Genomic DNA, 13765 nt, shown 5'->3' with positions numbered 1-13765 from the left:
GTTTACTATATTATATTACAGTTATTTGTGTTTCTGGTTTTCTTTTAATTATTTATATGTAATGATTTTGTATTGTTATTCCAAATATGTTTATATACACTATTGTGAAAGGGTAGGTGTTAACTGCACATTTAGAGCTTATGAACAAATTCAAGTAAGGCACAAAGCTAAAAAGCAATGTTGGTATATCTGTGTCTCAAGTTTCTAGGAAAGTCATTGCACATTCAGAGTGCAATTCATTTTCTATAGAGCATGGGGGTAGACTAGTTTAGGATGGTTAATTTTCCTACACAGCAGTGCTAACTTAAAACAGTTTACCAAAGGGTGCCTGGGTGGCTCAATTGGTTAAGCAACTGCCTTCGGCTCAGGTCATGATCCTGTAGTCCCGGGATCGAGTCCCACATAGGGCTCCCTGCTCAGTGGGGAGTCTGCTTCTCCCTCTGACCCTCCTCCCTCTCAGGTTCTCTGTCTCTTATTCTCTCTCTCTCAAATAAATAAATAAAATCTTAAAAAAAAACCCCAGTTTACCAGAAGTGTAGGTACACATTTAAGTAATAGATACTTTAAATAAAGCATTTGTTCTAGACTCTGATATTTGATTACATAATTTTCACAAAGATGTAGTGAATTGTGTAAGACTCATGAATCACAGACCTGTACCTCTGAAACAAATAATACATTATATGTTTAAAAAAAAAAAAGATAGTAGGAATGGGAAAATGAAGGGGGGGAGAATGAGAGGGGGAGACGAACCATGAGAGACTGTGGACTCTGAGAAACAAATTGAGGATTCTGGGGGGGGGATGGGTTAGCTTGGTGATGGGTATTAAAGAGGGCACGTGTTGAATGGAGCACTGGGTGTTACATGCAAACAATGAATCATGGAACACTACATCAAAAACTAATGATGTATGGTGATTAACATAACATAATAAAATAAAATTAAAAAAAATTTAAACTACAAAAAAATGCAGTGAAGGGTGTATAGGTTTATTAATTCATGAGCATGTTTTCTATAAAAGTCATTACTTAATAATTTTAGTCAGGCTTTGTTTTGGTAGTTTTGTTTTCCTACGTGTAATCATTAGCATCTTTTCCCCCCACTCTGTCCCTGGAATGTCTAGCAGTGAACACATGACTCTAGTTTTCTTTATTAGTAACCCTGTGGACCATGGACATCTCACTTACACTATTTTTAATGGGATTTGAAGCATGAGTCTTCCTCCACCACCAATTAACGACATTGTATTGGGATGTTGGAAAATATATCTTAAATACTGTAAGTTCTTTGAAAACCATGTGTGGTAGTGTATGGAAAGATCAACTTTTTTATGTATCTGGTACAATAGTAACTGCATGATGAATAAAGAAATAAGAGTTGTGTTGAATTGTAGAAAAAAATTTCTTTTTTCATCCCTTGTGTTCTGTAGATTGAATCAGTTTGAGTTTGTCTTTGCTAATGGTTAGATTCAAGTTCTGCATATTTGGCAATAATACTACATAAATCTCACTTGAGTTCTTAAGCAGGAATTCTGGAAGGTAGACTAGGTGAGGTGAGACTCTGTAAGACGACATAGAAACTGGGCATGCTCACTACGTTGAAGCAGGTATTTGAGAAGAGATCCACTTGATATTAATAGAAGAAAGATATCCTATTGAAGAAGTAGTTGGGGTAGATGGAGTAAGTGGATCGTGTTCCATCAGGGAGACTGTGTGTGACCTGGATCAGTAAGCATTTAGAGATGTCTTCTGAACTAGATCTGTGCCATATATGTGGTCTGGTACCCTCTTGTGGGAGACCCACCTAATGGCCTGGAATTCAAGGATAGGACGTCAGTCCCTGGGGTAGACTGATAATGGTAGGACAGGACTATAGCTCTAGAGGTGCTGGCTTATTGGCTAGGTTACTAGAGTATTAGTAATGGTCTCTGAATTAAGGCAAGGACTCAGTTCTTAAGATGGCACAGTGTCAGAACTGAAACAACTAAGCAAGTTTGATGTGGAACATCATCCATTTCTTTCATTTGAGAGCACCTTGGATCCTTGTTTAGGAATGGAAATACACTTACAGGTGGCCTCACCTATGTGGCAGAAATGTGTAGGGAAGGGAGCCTGTCAAGTCACAAGTAATTAAAGGCTTATGTATATATTATTACCCTTTAAAATAACTGTCAGGGGACACCTGGGTGGCTCAGTTGTTAAGCGTCTGCCTTTGGCTCAGATCATGATCCCGGGGTCCTGGGATCGAGCCCTGCATTGGGCTCCCTGCTCAGTGGGGAGCCTGCTTCTCCCTCTCACACTCCCCCTACGTGCTCTCTCTCTCTCTCTCTCTCTGTCTCTCTCTGTCAAATAAATGAATAAAATCTTTAAAAAAATAAAAATAACTGTCAGAATTCTTAATTTTAAAATTCCCCCTACACCTTTGCCCCCCTTGCCAAACTCCAAACATACATATGATTTGAGTGGGATAAGTGTAGTTATATGTCTGAGATGGGGATTATTCTCACGACTGCAAAATTGTATCCTTTGGGTATAACCTAAAGATCATATGTATCCTGGTGCATTATTATATTCTCCCTTCTTACTGTTTTTATTAGGGTCAATCTTTCTGAACATCTTTACTGTTTATTACTGTCTGGATTTGGGACATGGGAAAATCACTCTTGGAATAATAGGGATAAGATTAGATAAGATCAAATGGAATTTTATGTTTTTACCTTTTCCACCCTTTCTGACCCATGCTAAAGGTTCCCAGGTGTGAGATTTCTGGTTTATTTCCCCTTTATTATTCATGGAGTTTAGTTCATACTCTCTATATACTATGTATTTATAATAATGTATGTGTGTGTGACACACACAAACTTTTCTATGCATGCACAGGCTTATTTGTCATAGTGTTATTTGTAATTGTAAAAGATCCAGAATAAAATAAATGTCAATCAGCGGGTTAATATCTAAAAAAAATTAATGTACATCTGTGCAATGCAACACTGCAGCTTTCAGAAAAGAATGAAGGTATTCTCTAGGACATACTATAGATTGACTAAAATATGTGCAAAGAGAATGGTGCAGAATTGTGCATTAGTAACATAAAATATAATAGATATGTGGAAATATACATATGCATTTAGGTTTTTTCCAATTTTTTTTTATTCTGGTGAAATAAACCTAAGATTTGCCAGCTTAACCATTTTTATGTGTACACTTCAGTTGTATTAAATACATTCATAATATTGTGCGGTCATCACCACCATCTCTTGAACTTTATTCATCTTTTAAAAGTGTAATTCTAATAAAATAAATAAGACATGGGTATGCAATGTTAGGCATAGAAAATATAGTTAGTTATATTGTAAGAACTTTGTACAGTGATAGATGATAGCTGGATTTATTGTGGTAATCACTTTGTAAAATATATAAATATTGACTCATTATGTTGTACACCTGAAACTATTATAAAATTGCTGTACTTCAATAAAAACAAAAACTCCCTATTTCTGTTTTCTCTAGCCTCTGGCAACCACTTTCTGTCTCTGATTTTGACTATGTATCTTATTTAAGTGGAGTCATATAGTATTTATCTTTTGTGACTGGCTTCTTTCACTTAGCATAATGTCTTCAAGGTTCATCCATATTGTAAATTATGTCAGAATTTCCTTCCTTTTTAAGGCTCAATAATATTCCATTGTGTGTATATACCACATTTGCTTATCCATTCATTCATCAATCGATACTTGGGTTGCTTCCAAGTTTGAGCTATCATGGATAATGTTGCTGTTATGATGGATGTACAAATAACTTTTTGAGACCCTGCTTTCAGTTCTTTCAGGTATATATGTATATATAATCGTTGATCATATGGTAATTCTTTAATTTTTTGAGGAACTGACTTACTGTTTCCCATAATGGCTATACCATTTTACATTCCCATCAGCAGTGCATAAGAGTTCTAATTTCTCCACATCCTCTCCAAGAATTGTTTTCTCTTTTTAGATAGTAGCCATCTTAATAGATGCGGGGTTCCATCTCATTGTAGTTTTGATGTGCATTTCCCTAATGATTAGTAACATTGAGCATCTCTTCCTGTGCTTAATGGCCATTTGCATATCTTCTTTGGAGAAATGTGTATTCAAATTATTTGCCAATTTTCAAATCAGGTTCTTTGTTTTATTGAGTTTTAGTAGTTTTTTATATATTTTGGATATTAATCCCTTATCATATATATGATTTGTAAATATTTTCTCCTGCTCTTCCAACTTTTGCTCTTTACCCATTGAGTGGTTTGGACACCCTTGCCAAAATCATTAAGCCATATATGTGAGGGTTTGTTTCTGGGCTCTTTATTATATTCCACTGGTCTGTATGTTTGCTTTCATGCCAGCACCATGCTGTTTTCATAGTGTAGCTTTGTAATAAGTTTTGAAGTCAGGAAGTGAGTCTTCAGTGTTGTTTTTTGTTTTTTTCCAAGATTGTTCTGGTCATTTGAGATGCTTTTGAGATTCCCTATGAATTATAGAATGGGTTTTTCTATTTCTGCAAAACAGGTCATTGGGATTTTGACAGAGATTGCATTGAATCTGTAGGTTGCTTTGGGGAGTATTGACATCTTAACAGTATTAACTCTTCCAATCCATGAACATAGAATGGGTTTCCATTTATTTATTTATTCTTTAATTTCATACACATTTCTTTGTTTATATGACATATAAGGAATGAGTAATAGTGTTTGTCTCTTAGGAAAGTAGATTGTGGATTGAGAGCAGGGGTGTGCAAGTTTTCATTGTATAACTTTAATCACCTTTTGAATTTTAGGCCATGTGAGTGTATTACTTATTTAATAAAGAAAAATAACATTTTGGCACCTTTCTTCAGATAAATGTGCATGCATACACACACACGCACACTTGTGTGCACGCACAATACCTAGAAAATACCTGTTCCTCCAAAGAGTGAGCAAAGAAACAAGACTTATTAGGAGGAGCCAAAATCAAGAGTCCAGCTGTAAAGAATGAATGCATGAAATGATGATGTTTTTAAGTGACTTTAAATTTATCAGTCTGTAAAGAGGGATCTGGTGTGGTAGATGACTGAACAGGTAGTAAATGATAGCCTTACTTTCCATGCTTAGGAATTTAGATTTTAAATTGATGGTTAATGAGGGTCACTAAAGATCAGAGATTAAACAAGGAAGTAATGGGATTATGCTTATATTATAAGAATTACTGTGGTTATAGTATTGGAATAGTGTGGGATCGTTCAGTAGAAATAGGATGTGAGCTACATCTGCAGCTTAATATTTTCTACTAAGTTACAAAAAATGGGTAATAAAATTAATTTTTATATATCTAATATTATTTCATCATGTAATCACTATAACATTATAAGTGAGATATTTAATATGCTATTTTTCATTGTAAATCTTCACATCTTCACAATCTTGTGGATATTTTATGCTTACTGCACATTTCGTGTTTGACTAGCCATATTTTATATGCTCGGTTAGCTACATGAGAGTAGTGCTGCCATGTTAGATAGTGCAAGTGTAGAGAATCAGTCAGTGTATAGTCAGGAGATAATTTGTATTCTAGTAATTGGAACGGAAAAATTTAATGTGAAGAATTATTAATTATTAAAAAGTCCTTAATCATTTGTCATTCAGGAATCGCAAATTAAGACAACAATAAGATAACAACTGTATACCTATTAGAATGGCTGAAATACAAAAACCTGACAAGGTTACAAAGCTGTCAAGGTTACAAAGCATCAGGAGCTCTTATTCATCACTGGTGGGAATGCAAAATGTTATATCTACTTTGGAAGACAGTTCGGCAGTTTTTTTTACAAAGCTAAACATAGTTTTATCATATGATTCAATAATCATCCTCCTAGATGTTTACATAACTCATTTGGAAATTATGTCTGCACAAAATGCTGCATGTGAATGTGTATAGCAGCTTTATTCCTAACTGCCAAGAAATGGTGACCAAGATGTCCATCATTAGGTAAGTGGATGACAAAGTGTGATACATTCATACAATGGAACATTATTTAGAAATAAAAAGAAATTAGCTATTCAGCCACTAAAAGACATGGATGAATCTTAAATGTATATTGTTAAGGTGAAAGATACAGTCTGCAGAGGCTGCATACCATGTGATTTAATTGTATGACTCTTTGTAAAAGCCAAAACTATAGTTATGCTGAAAGAATTCATTGTTTGCCAAAGATAAGTGGGAGGGTTGAATGGGAGAAGCACAGGGATTTTTTAAGGTTGTGAAAACTCTTCTACGAGATAACATATTTACATACATGACACTGTGCATTTGTTAAAACCCATTGAACTTCATGGAAAAAGTGAATTTTATAAGTACAGATTTTATAAAGTCATTTAGGAAGTTAGGTGGATAGCAGGATGGAATGTAGAATTTAACAAAGCAGTCTACCTCTGAAGTGTTTGAAACAATGTCACTGAAGGGAATTGGGCAGGAAGTTGCTGACTTAAGTAACTTTGGAAATGAATCTATAAGACTAAAATCAAAGAAACTACATTGTATATGTAAGCATTGTAATCTAGTTAATAAAATTGTTTCTGCTGGGGTATGATTGAACAGTTATAATATTGCTATACTTGTATACTAGTGGGTGCCAGATTTGTCACTGTTGGGGTGGGACCATATCGATTAATAAGGGGAAGATGCATTCATATGGTAATGGATTAAAGTTGGAGATACTAGTATGAATTTATATTTATCTTAATACAGATAATAGATTGTTACATACAGCAGTATTTATAGTTATTTGTATGTATATGGGACATGTATTTCTTTGTCTGCTTAAGAGTCTAGAAGCAAGGACACTCCATATCAAGGAGCAAAACCTAGTGCCCAGATCTTCATCTCTAATATCATTCTCCAATAAAAGGAACCAGGGCTCCTTGGAGTATTGGATGGTTCCAAAAATTGAGGAAGGGTATATACAAGATGAGCCTGCAGAATATTGTGCTGCCAGAAGGTAACCAGTAAGACATACACACACACACACACACACACACACACACACACACACAGATGGGTATATGTGAAATGGATGCAGGAGCCAACTAAAAGATCTCCCAATGGCCAGAGTTGAAACAGGTTGAACAACAGCACTGTGTTGAATTATAACTCAGAGTATAAAAGAAATTTTGATGAGTCCACATTTGTTTAAATGATTGAATGAGAACAGACAAGTCTCCCTTACTAAAATGTTCTAAATCTGTGTAAATACTCCCCTGTGAAAGAGGTGGAGAATAATTCCCCACCCCTTAAATGTGGGATGTATATAGTGTCTTTCTTCCAAAGGTACAGTATGGGAAGGGGTGGAAAAATAACTTTACAGTGGAGAAACCTGACAAACACCACCTCAGTCAACTGATTAAGGTCAACATTCACAGTGATAAATCATGTTGATAGTATATACCTTTGATATGAGGTGAAAAAAAATAACACTTTATCTCTTTCATCTTCTTCTCCAAACCCTTAATTCCGGTGTAGTGATAAGAAAATCCCTTCAGACAAAACCCAGTTGAAGAACGTTCTATAAGACCAGAAATCCTCACAACTGTCAGAGTCACCAGAAAACCAGGGAAAGCCTGTCAAAGCCAAGAGGAGCTTAGAGAGACATGACATAAATGTAAAGATTTTTTTTTTTTATTTGAGAGAGACAGAATGAGAGAGAAAGCACATGAGGGGGGGAGGGTCAGAGGCAGAAGCAGACTCCCTGCTGAGCAGGGAGCTCAATGCGGGACTCGATCCAGGGACTCCAGGATCATGACCCTGAGCCGAAGGCAGTCGTTTAACCAACTGAGCCACCCAGGCGCCCGACATGACATAAATGTAATATGGTATCCTGGATGGGGTCCTGGAACAGAAAAAGGCCATTAGGCAAAGCTAAGAAAATCTGAATAAAGTAGGGACTTTTCGTTAATCTCTCAATATTGGTTCACTAACTGTAACAAATGTACCATACAAATGATGAGTTAATAATAGGGTAAGTGGATGTGATGTATGTGGGAATTTTCTGTACTGTCTTTACAGTTTTTTGGTAAATCTAAAACTGTTCTAAAAATAATTTGCTTAAAAATAAATAGTAAATTTATTACATATTAATCCACACGCAGAAATGATTATAAGATTGTTAACCAAGAGGAGTTGAAAGAATAGAAAGTGAAGGTAACAGGTATAATAAGTAGGGAGGGAAGACCCTACATACCATACTTTGTAGTATTCCTTCGGTGCCCTCTAGTTACAAAGCTGAACACTGCAGCAGAAAACAAAATGTTTACAGGTCCAGCTCCAGTATCACAATGTGGGACAAACAAGGGTAGATGTGGAGATGAGGAATAAATTGATATTTATTTATTCTGAAACAGGCTGTTTTGAGACTAAATTAAATCCCTCAAAAGAGAGTATAAAGATTGAGAAGAAAAGATGTTGAGTAGAGACCGAAGGTAATCCTAACTGGTAAGAAATATAGGGAGGGGAAAAAATATCTGAAAGGAAAGGATTTCATCCTGTGGCCTATTGATAGAGTTTCAAGACATGTTTGTTACATTTAGCATCACTATTTTCATTGGTAAATTTAGTAAAGCAGCAATTGTGATGAGTTTATATATGAATGAAATTTATGGGAATAATAATAGTGACTGCAAGCAATTCTATCAAATTACCCTTGGCTGAAAGGTTAGACATAGATAAGGTGGTAGCTAGTGTTGACTTTTTTTAAAAAAATTGAGGACATGGGATGGGATGTTAATTGAAGAGTGTAAATTCCATCAAAGGCAGGAATGTTTGTTCAGTTTGTTATATTTCTAGTACCTAGAACAGTTTTACATATGTTCAACCTATTTTTGTTGCATGACTGGATAAAAAAATACTTGAGTACTTCTGTAGAGAGAGAAGTTGAATATGCAACATTTCCAAGTAATGTTTTATTGAATAAGGTTTCTGAGGGAATAGTATTAAAGAAGGTATAAAGAAGATGTCAAAGAGGACATGGTTAAAATCTTAAGCATTGGCATTGTTGTGCAAAACACTAACTTTTTAAAAAATTTTCATGTCTTATATATAAATTACACTTCGTTGTTTGCAGTTTGTTTTTAATTACTGAAAACAAACTGTAAAGCTTCCTTTGGTCAGGAATTACATCTCTTAACCTGTAGTAGTGCTAAGTACTTTTCACAGGATGAAACATAATTGAGATATTCTGCATAAAGCAAAGTGTACCTTTATTTAATTTAATTTTTTCCTCATCTTTTTATTCAGTCTACAAATAAGAAACCTCGAAAATCTCCAGGAGAGAAGAGTAGAATTGAAGCTACTGTTAGAGGAACAGGCCGTGGAAGAGCTAATGGGCACCCTCAACAGAATGGTGAAGGGGAGCCTGTCACACTATTTGAAGTGGTGAAATTGGGGAAAAGTGCAATGCAGGTAAATTTTAAGTCTTTTTGTTTTGTTTTATTTACAAAGCAGTACTGTCAGTAATCTGTGTGGAACCTGTTAAGTGACATTTATATAATCTTGCTGATTGTGTAATCAAGAAGTTTATCTTTAAAATTTTTCTTTGTTTTACTTATTTACAGTATCAGGAAAGGAATTTTGTTTAATGGTAAAATGCACTTTAGATTACAGTGTACTGAGTAAAATGACTTGTGTATAATAGCTGCCTGAGAGAATTTTTATTGCGTTAATATATTTTTTAGAATCTGACTCAATGTAAGTAACATATGTGTACTGAAGAATATTTCAAAGAAAGGGTATAAAAAAAGGATCCTTAAGTAATGAACTAGGAATAACCACAATAAATACTCCACGTTTATTTTCTGTGTGTATGTGATCTTTTATAACCTTCCTTATTCTCTCTTCTCTCTCCTCATTTAACAAATATTATTAAATATTCTGCAAGAGCACATAATTATTGGCTTCTTACTAATTCATTATAAGGATAAACCACCATTATTTTACTGTTCTTTTAGTGTATCTTTTCATTTTTTTACTGTTACAGAATTTATTCATTATTTGTGTTTGCTTCTCTACCTCTTTTTTTCATTTTAAAACACTAGCAGTAGGTGCACCTGGTGGCTCAGTTGGTAAGTGTCTGCCTCTGGCTCTGGTCATGATCCCAGTCAGTGTCCTGGGATTGAGTCTCGCGTTGGGCTCCCTGCTCAGCGGGGAGCCTGTTTCTCCCTCACCAGCTCCCCCTGCTGTGTTTCCTCTCTTGCTCTTTCTGTCAAATAAATAAAATAAAATCTTTAAAAAAAAACCCAAAACACTAGAGGTAAAATTATTTGGTGAAAGAGTATTTCTTAAGAGTATGATACATAAATATATTACTCTCCAAAAAATTTTACTAGTATATCTTTCACCAGAAGTGTGCCTAGCAACTGGATACTTTATATTTAGGAATTAATTGGTAACATAGGTGAAAAATTGGAATTCATTATTTATTTGTGATTTATTTATTTATTTGTTTGTTTGTTTGTTTGTTTGGTGGGGGACAGGCAGAGGGAGAGTGAGAGAGAAATCCAAGTAGACTCCACACTTATCACATAGCCCGACTCGGGCACTTGATGTCACAGCTCTGAGATCACCACCCGAGCTAAAACCAAGAATTGGAGACTCAAGGGACTGCACCACCCGGGTGCCCCTGTAATTTATTATTTTAATCTGCATTTCTTTGATCACCAATGATTGATAAAAGTTAAATATTTGTATCCTCTATTTGCTCATTTTTGATAGTTCCTTTTCAGTTTCTTTAAAATTTAGGTAATTTATGGGGGCGCCTGGGTGGCTCAGATGGTTAAGCATCTGCCTTCGGCTCAGGTCATGATCCCAGGGTCCTGGGATCGAGTCCCGCATCGGGCTCCCTGTTCCTTGGGAGCCTGCTTCTCCCTCTGCCTCTCTCTCTCTCTATCTCTCGCGTCTTTCATGAATAAATAAATAAAAAAAAATCTTTAATAAAAAAAAATTTAGGTAATTTATGAAACAGGTTTACTTTTAGAAGTTTTCATTAGTATACTTTTTATTTTTAACCTGTATTTCCTTTTGCATTCCTTAAGGGAGTTCAGTGTTCACTGCTTTTTGTTTATGTTACCAGATTGATATATTCAGGGGTCTTAGAATTCGTGTGGGAAGGGAGGGAGGTGGGGCAGTATGATGATGCTAATGGTAAAATAAATACGAAATTTCCAGTTATTTGAAGCAATGGACAGACTGTAAGTTACATAAGTATAATTTTAAAATAATGACCCTTAGTCACAAAGCTTGACAGGTTCTTTATTATACTTTAGTAGAAAAATTGTTACCAAGCTCTAGGTATCGTATTTTTAAAGTCTACTTTATGGCTTTCCACCTTTAAGTGGATACACAAACAGAAAAATGAAGTTTATTTTTTTATTTTTATTTTATTTTATTTTTAAGATTTATTTATTTATTTTAGAGAGAGAGAGCGCATGCTAGTGTTAGCAGGGGGAGGGGCAGAGGGCGAGAATCCTCAAACAGACTTCTGCTGAGTGCAGAGCCAGACAAGGGGCTTGATCCCAGGACCCTGAGATCATGACTTGGGCCGAAACCAAGACTCCAACGCTTAACCGATTGAGCCACTCAGGCACCCCAAGGAAGTTTATTTTTATGTATAAATTTAAACATTGCATTTCAGTACTTTGCTTTCATTTTTTCATGCAAAATTTTATTTTGTAACGTATTTATATAAAAATAATTTTAATGTATACTGTATTAAAGCTCAATACCAGCTTTTTAAAAATATGAAAAATACCTTTAATATTTAATGTGAACAAAATCTGGTCTAGTATTTGAAACAAAACAATTACTAATACAAGTTTTTTCTTTTTCGTCCACTGTATTCTCTGTTCTTCATTCAGATTAGTCTTCCCTAATGCTATTTCATACTATCACTCATTGCTTAAATTCTTTTGGATCCACATTTTGTGAAATGTAAAGATAAGTAGTTCAGACCCTCGTGCTTTCCATTATTTGGTTTTAACCCACCTTTTCAGCTTTTACTCTCTATTCTGTGGAACTGTGCCCCAAACATTTTCTACTTGGCTATAATTTTTTATTATTCATATTATATTTTTGTTTCCTAGCTATATTCAAACGTATAAACTTATATATATATTTTTTCATTGAGCATTCTGTTATGGGCGTTTTCTCTGTGACTTTAAAAAGTTTTTAATGTTTTTATAGTGTTTCCTAACATGGCTGGGCCATAACTTACTTAAACAGTTTTTATTTGGGCTGCTTTATTCTTAAATGAAGTAAGATATAAAGTAAACTACTAAAACTAGTTTACTGTTCATATAAACTAAAATAGTTTTATTCTATTAAAAATAGTACTTCTTTGAATACTCAGATACACATCTAAAATGTATATATGGGAGTGTTTTTGTAACATAAATTCCTGAAAGTAGTTGCTGAGTAAAGGGGAATGCATGTATAAAAAACTGAAGTTTCTTCTAATGAATGTAGCACACTAATCTCACTGTTTATTACCTCCTCATTTCAAACGTAAAGTAATGATAGATAAAATAGTAAAAAGAGAATACAGACAATGAGTTTAGAAACTGAATCTTTCTGTGCTTAAAGTCTAAAATAATCTACAGTGATGAAGAGGATTGGGTTTAGCATAGAGAAGCAGGTACTTGTAGCCAAGAATTTGGTTCTTGTATGTTAAAAGGACTAAAACTACTTCATGAAACATAGAGGATTAGAGTCAGGCTTATTACTACATGAAGCCAGGGCCTAACATTAGTCTCCATACTTGTAAAGGAGACTGAAGAAAGACACTGATAACTGGTGCATAGGCTAAAGCTTATGTTTAGGGTGATCATATATCTCAGGTTACCTTTGAGACTCCCAGTTTATGCTTATTATTTATGTAGTTATTAGTGGAGGCTCTGTAATACTCAAGAGGGTCCTCGTTTGGACAATAACTTAATCTAAAACCTCATTTATGGGAAATCAAGGAAAAGGAGGGATAGGTGGAAAGGGAGAAGACAGACATAGTTCTTAAAACCAGGACCCGAACTGAAATGTCTGTTTAACTAAGTTGGTGACTGCGTTTATAAAAATCCACAATATTATCTTAGAGCAGGAAGTTCTAAACCCTCATTATATGATCTAGTTCTGCAGTGGAGTGACCAGGATGAGCAGAGATAATCACAAAACTTTAGATGGGGAGGTATGACTAGTAAAAGAAATAAATAGCATATTTAAGGTGCTGGAGAGATGAAAGAAGAAATTGTATCTGGCACAAAAAAAGGGGATAAATTATTTTTTAATTTTCCCCCCAGCTTTATTGAGCTATAATTGACAAAATTGTGTAAGTTTAAGGTATACAATGTAATAATTTAATATACCGTATATAATGTGAAATGATTAGCACAGTAAGATTAGTTAATATATCTTTCACTGCACCTAGTTATATTTTCCCGTGTGGTGAAAACTTAAAATCCACTCTCTTAGCAACTTTCCATATAAAATAGAGTGTTTTTTTTATTTTTTATTGTTATGTTAATCACCATACATTACATCATTAGTTTTTGATGTTGTGTTCCATGATTCATTGTTTGTGCATAACACCCAGTGCTCCACGCAGAACTTGCTTTCTTTAATACCCATCACCAGGCTAACCCATCCCCCCACCCCCCTCCCCTCTAGAACCCTCAGTTTGTTTTTCAGAGTCCATCGTCTCTCATGGTTCGTCTCCC

At 34.8% G+C, this 13765-nt stretch overlaps 1 protein-coding gene across 2 annotated transcripts in view; it reads left to right on the top strand.

The window, feature by feature from the left end:
* The window catches only part of STAG1 (stromal antigen 1), a 419741-nt gene that overhangs the window by 134409 nt on the left and 271567 nt on the right, over nucleotides 1-13765 (top strand). Inside the window, exon 4 of one of the 2 annotated variants that reach the window (XM_027584268.2) lies at nucleotides 9303-9467. In XM_027584268.2, the coding sequence (XP_027440069.1) occupies nucleotides 9303-9467 (165 nt within the window). Of the gene's footprint in view, nucleotides 1-9302; nucleotides 9468-13765 lie in introns of those variants that run through there. The other variant, XM_027584270.2, reaches the window with a different exon arrangement.

Source organism: Zalophus californianus, chromosome 1, assembly GCF_009762305.2.
Source record: "Zalophus californianus isolate mZalCal1 chromosome 1, mZalCal1.pri.v2, whole genome shotgun sequence".
NCBI lineage: Eukaryota > Metazoa > Chordata > Mammalia > Carnivora > Otariidae > Zalophus > Zalophus californianus.
Note: the sequence above shows the minus strand (reverse complement) of the source record. Positions and strands in the feature narration are given on the sequence as shown.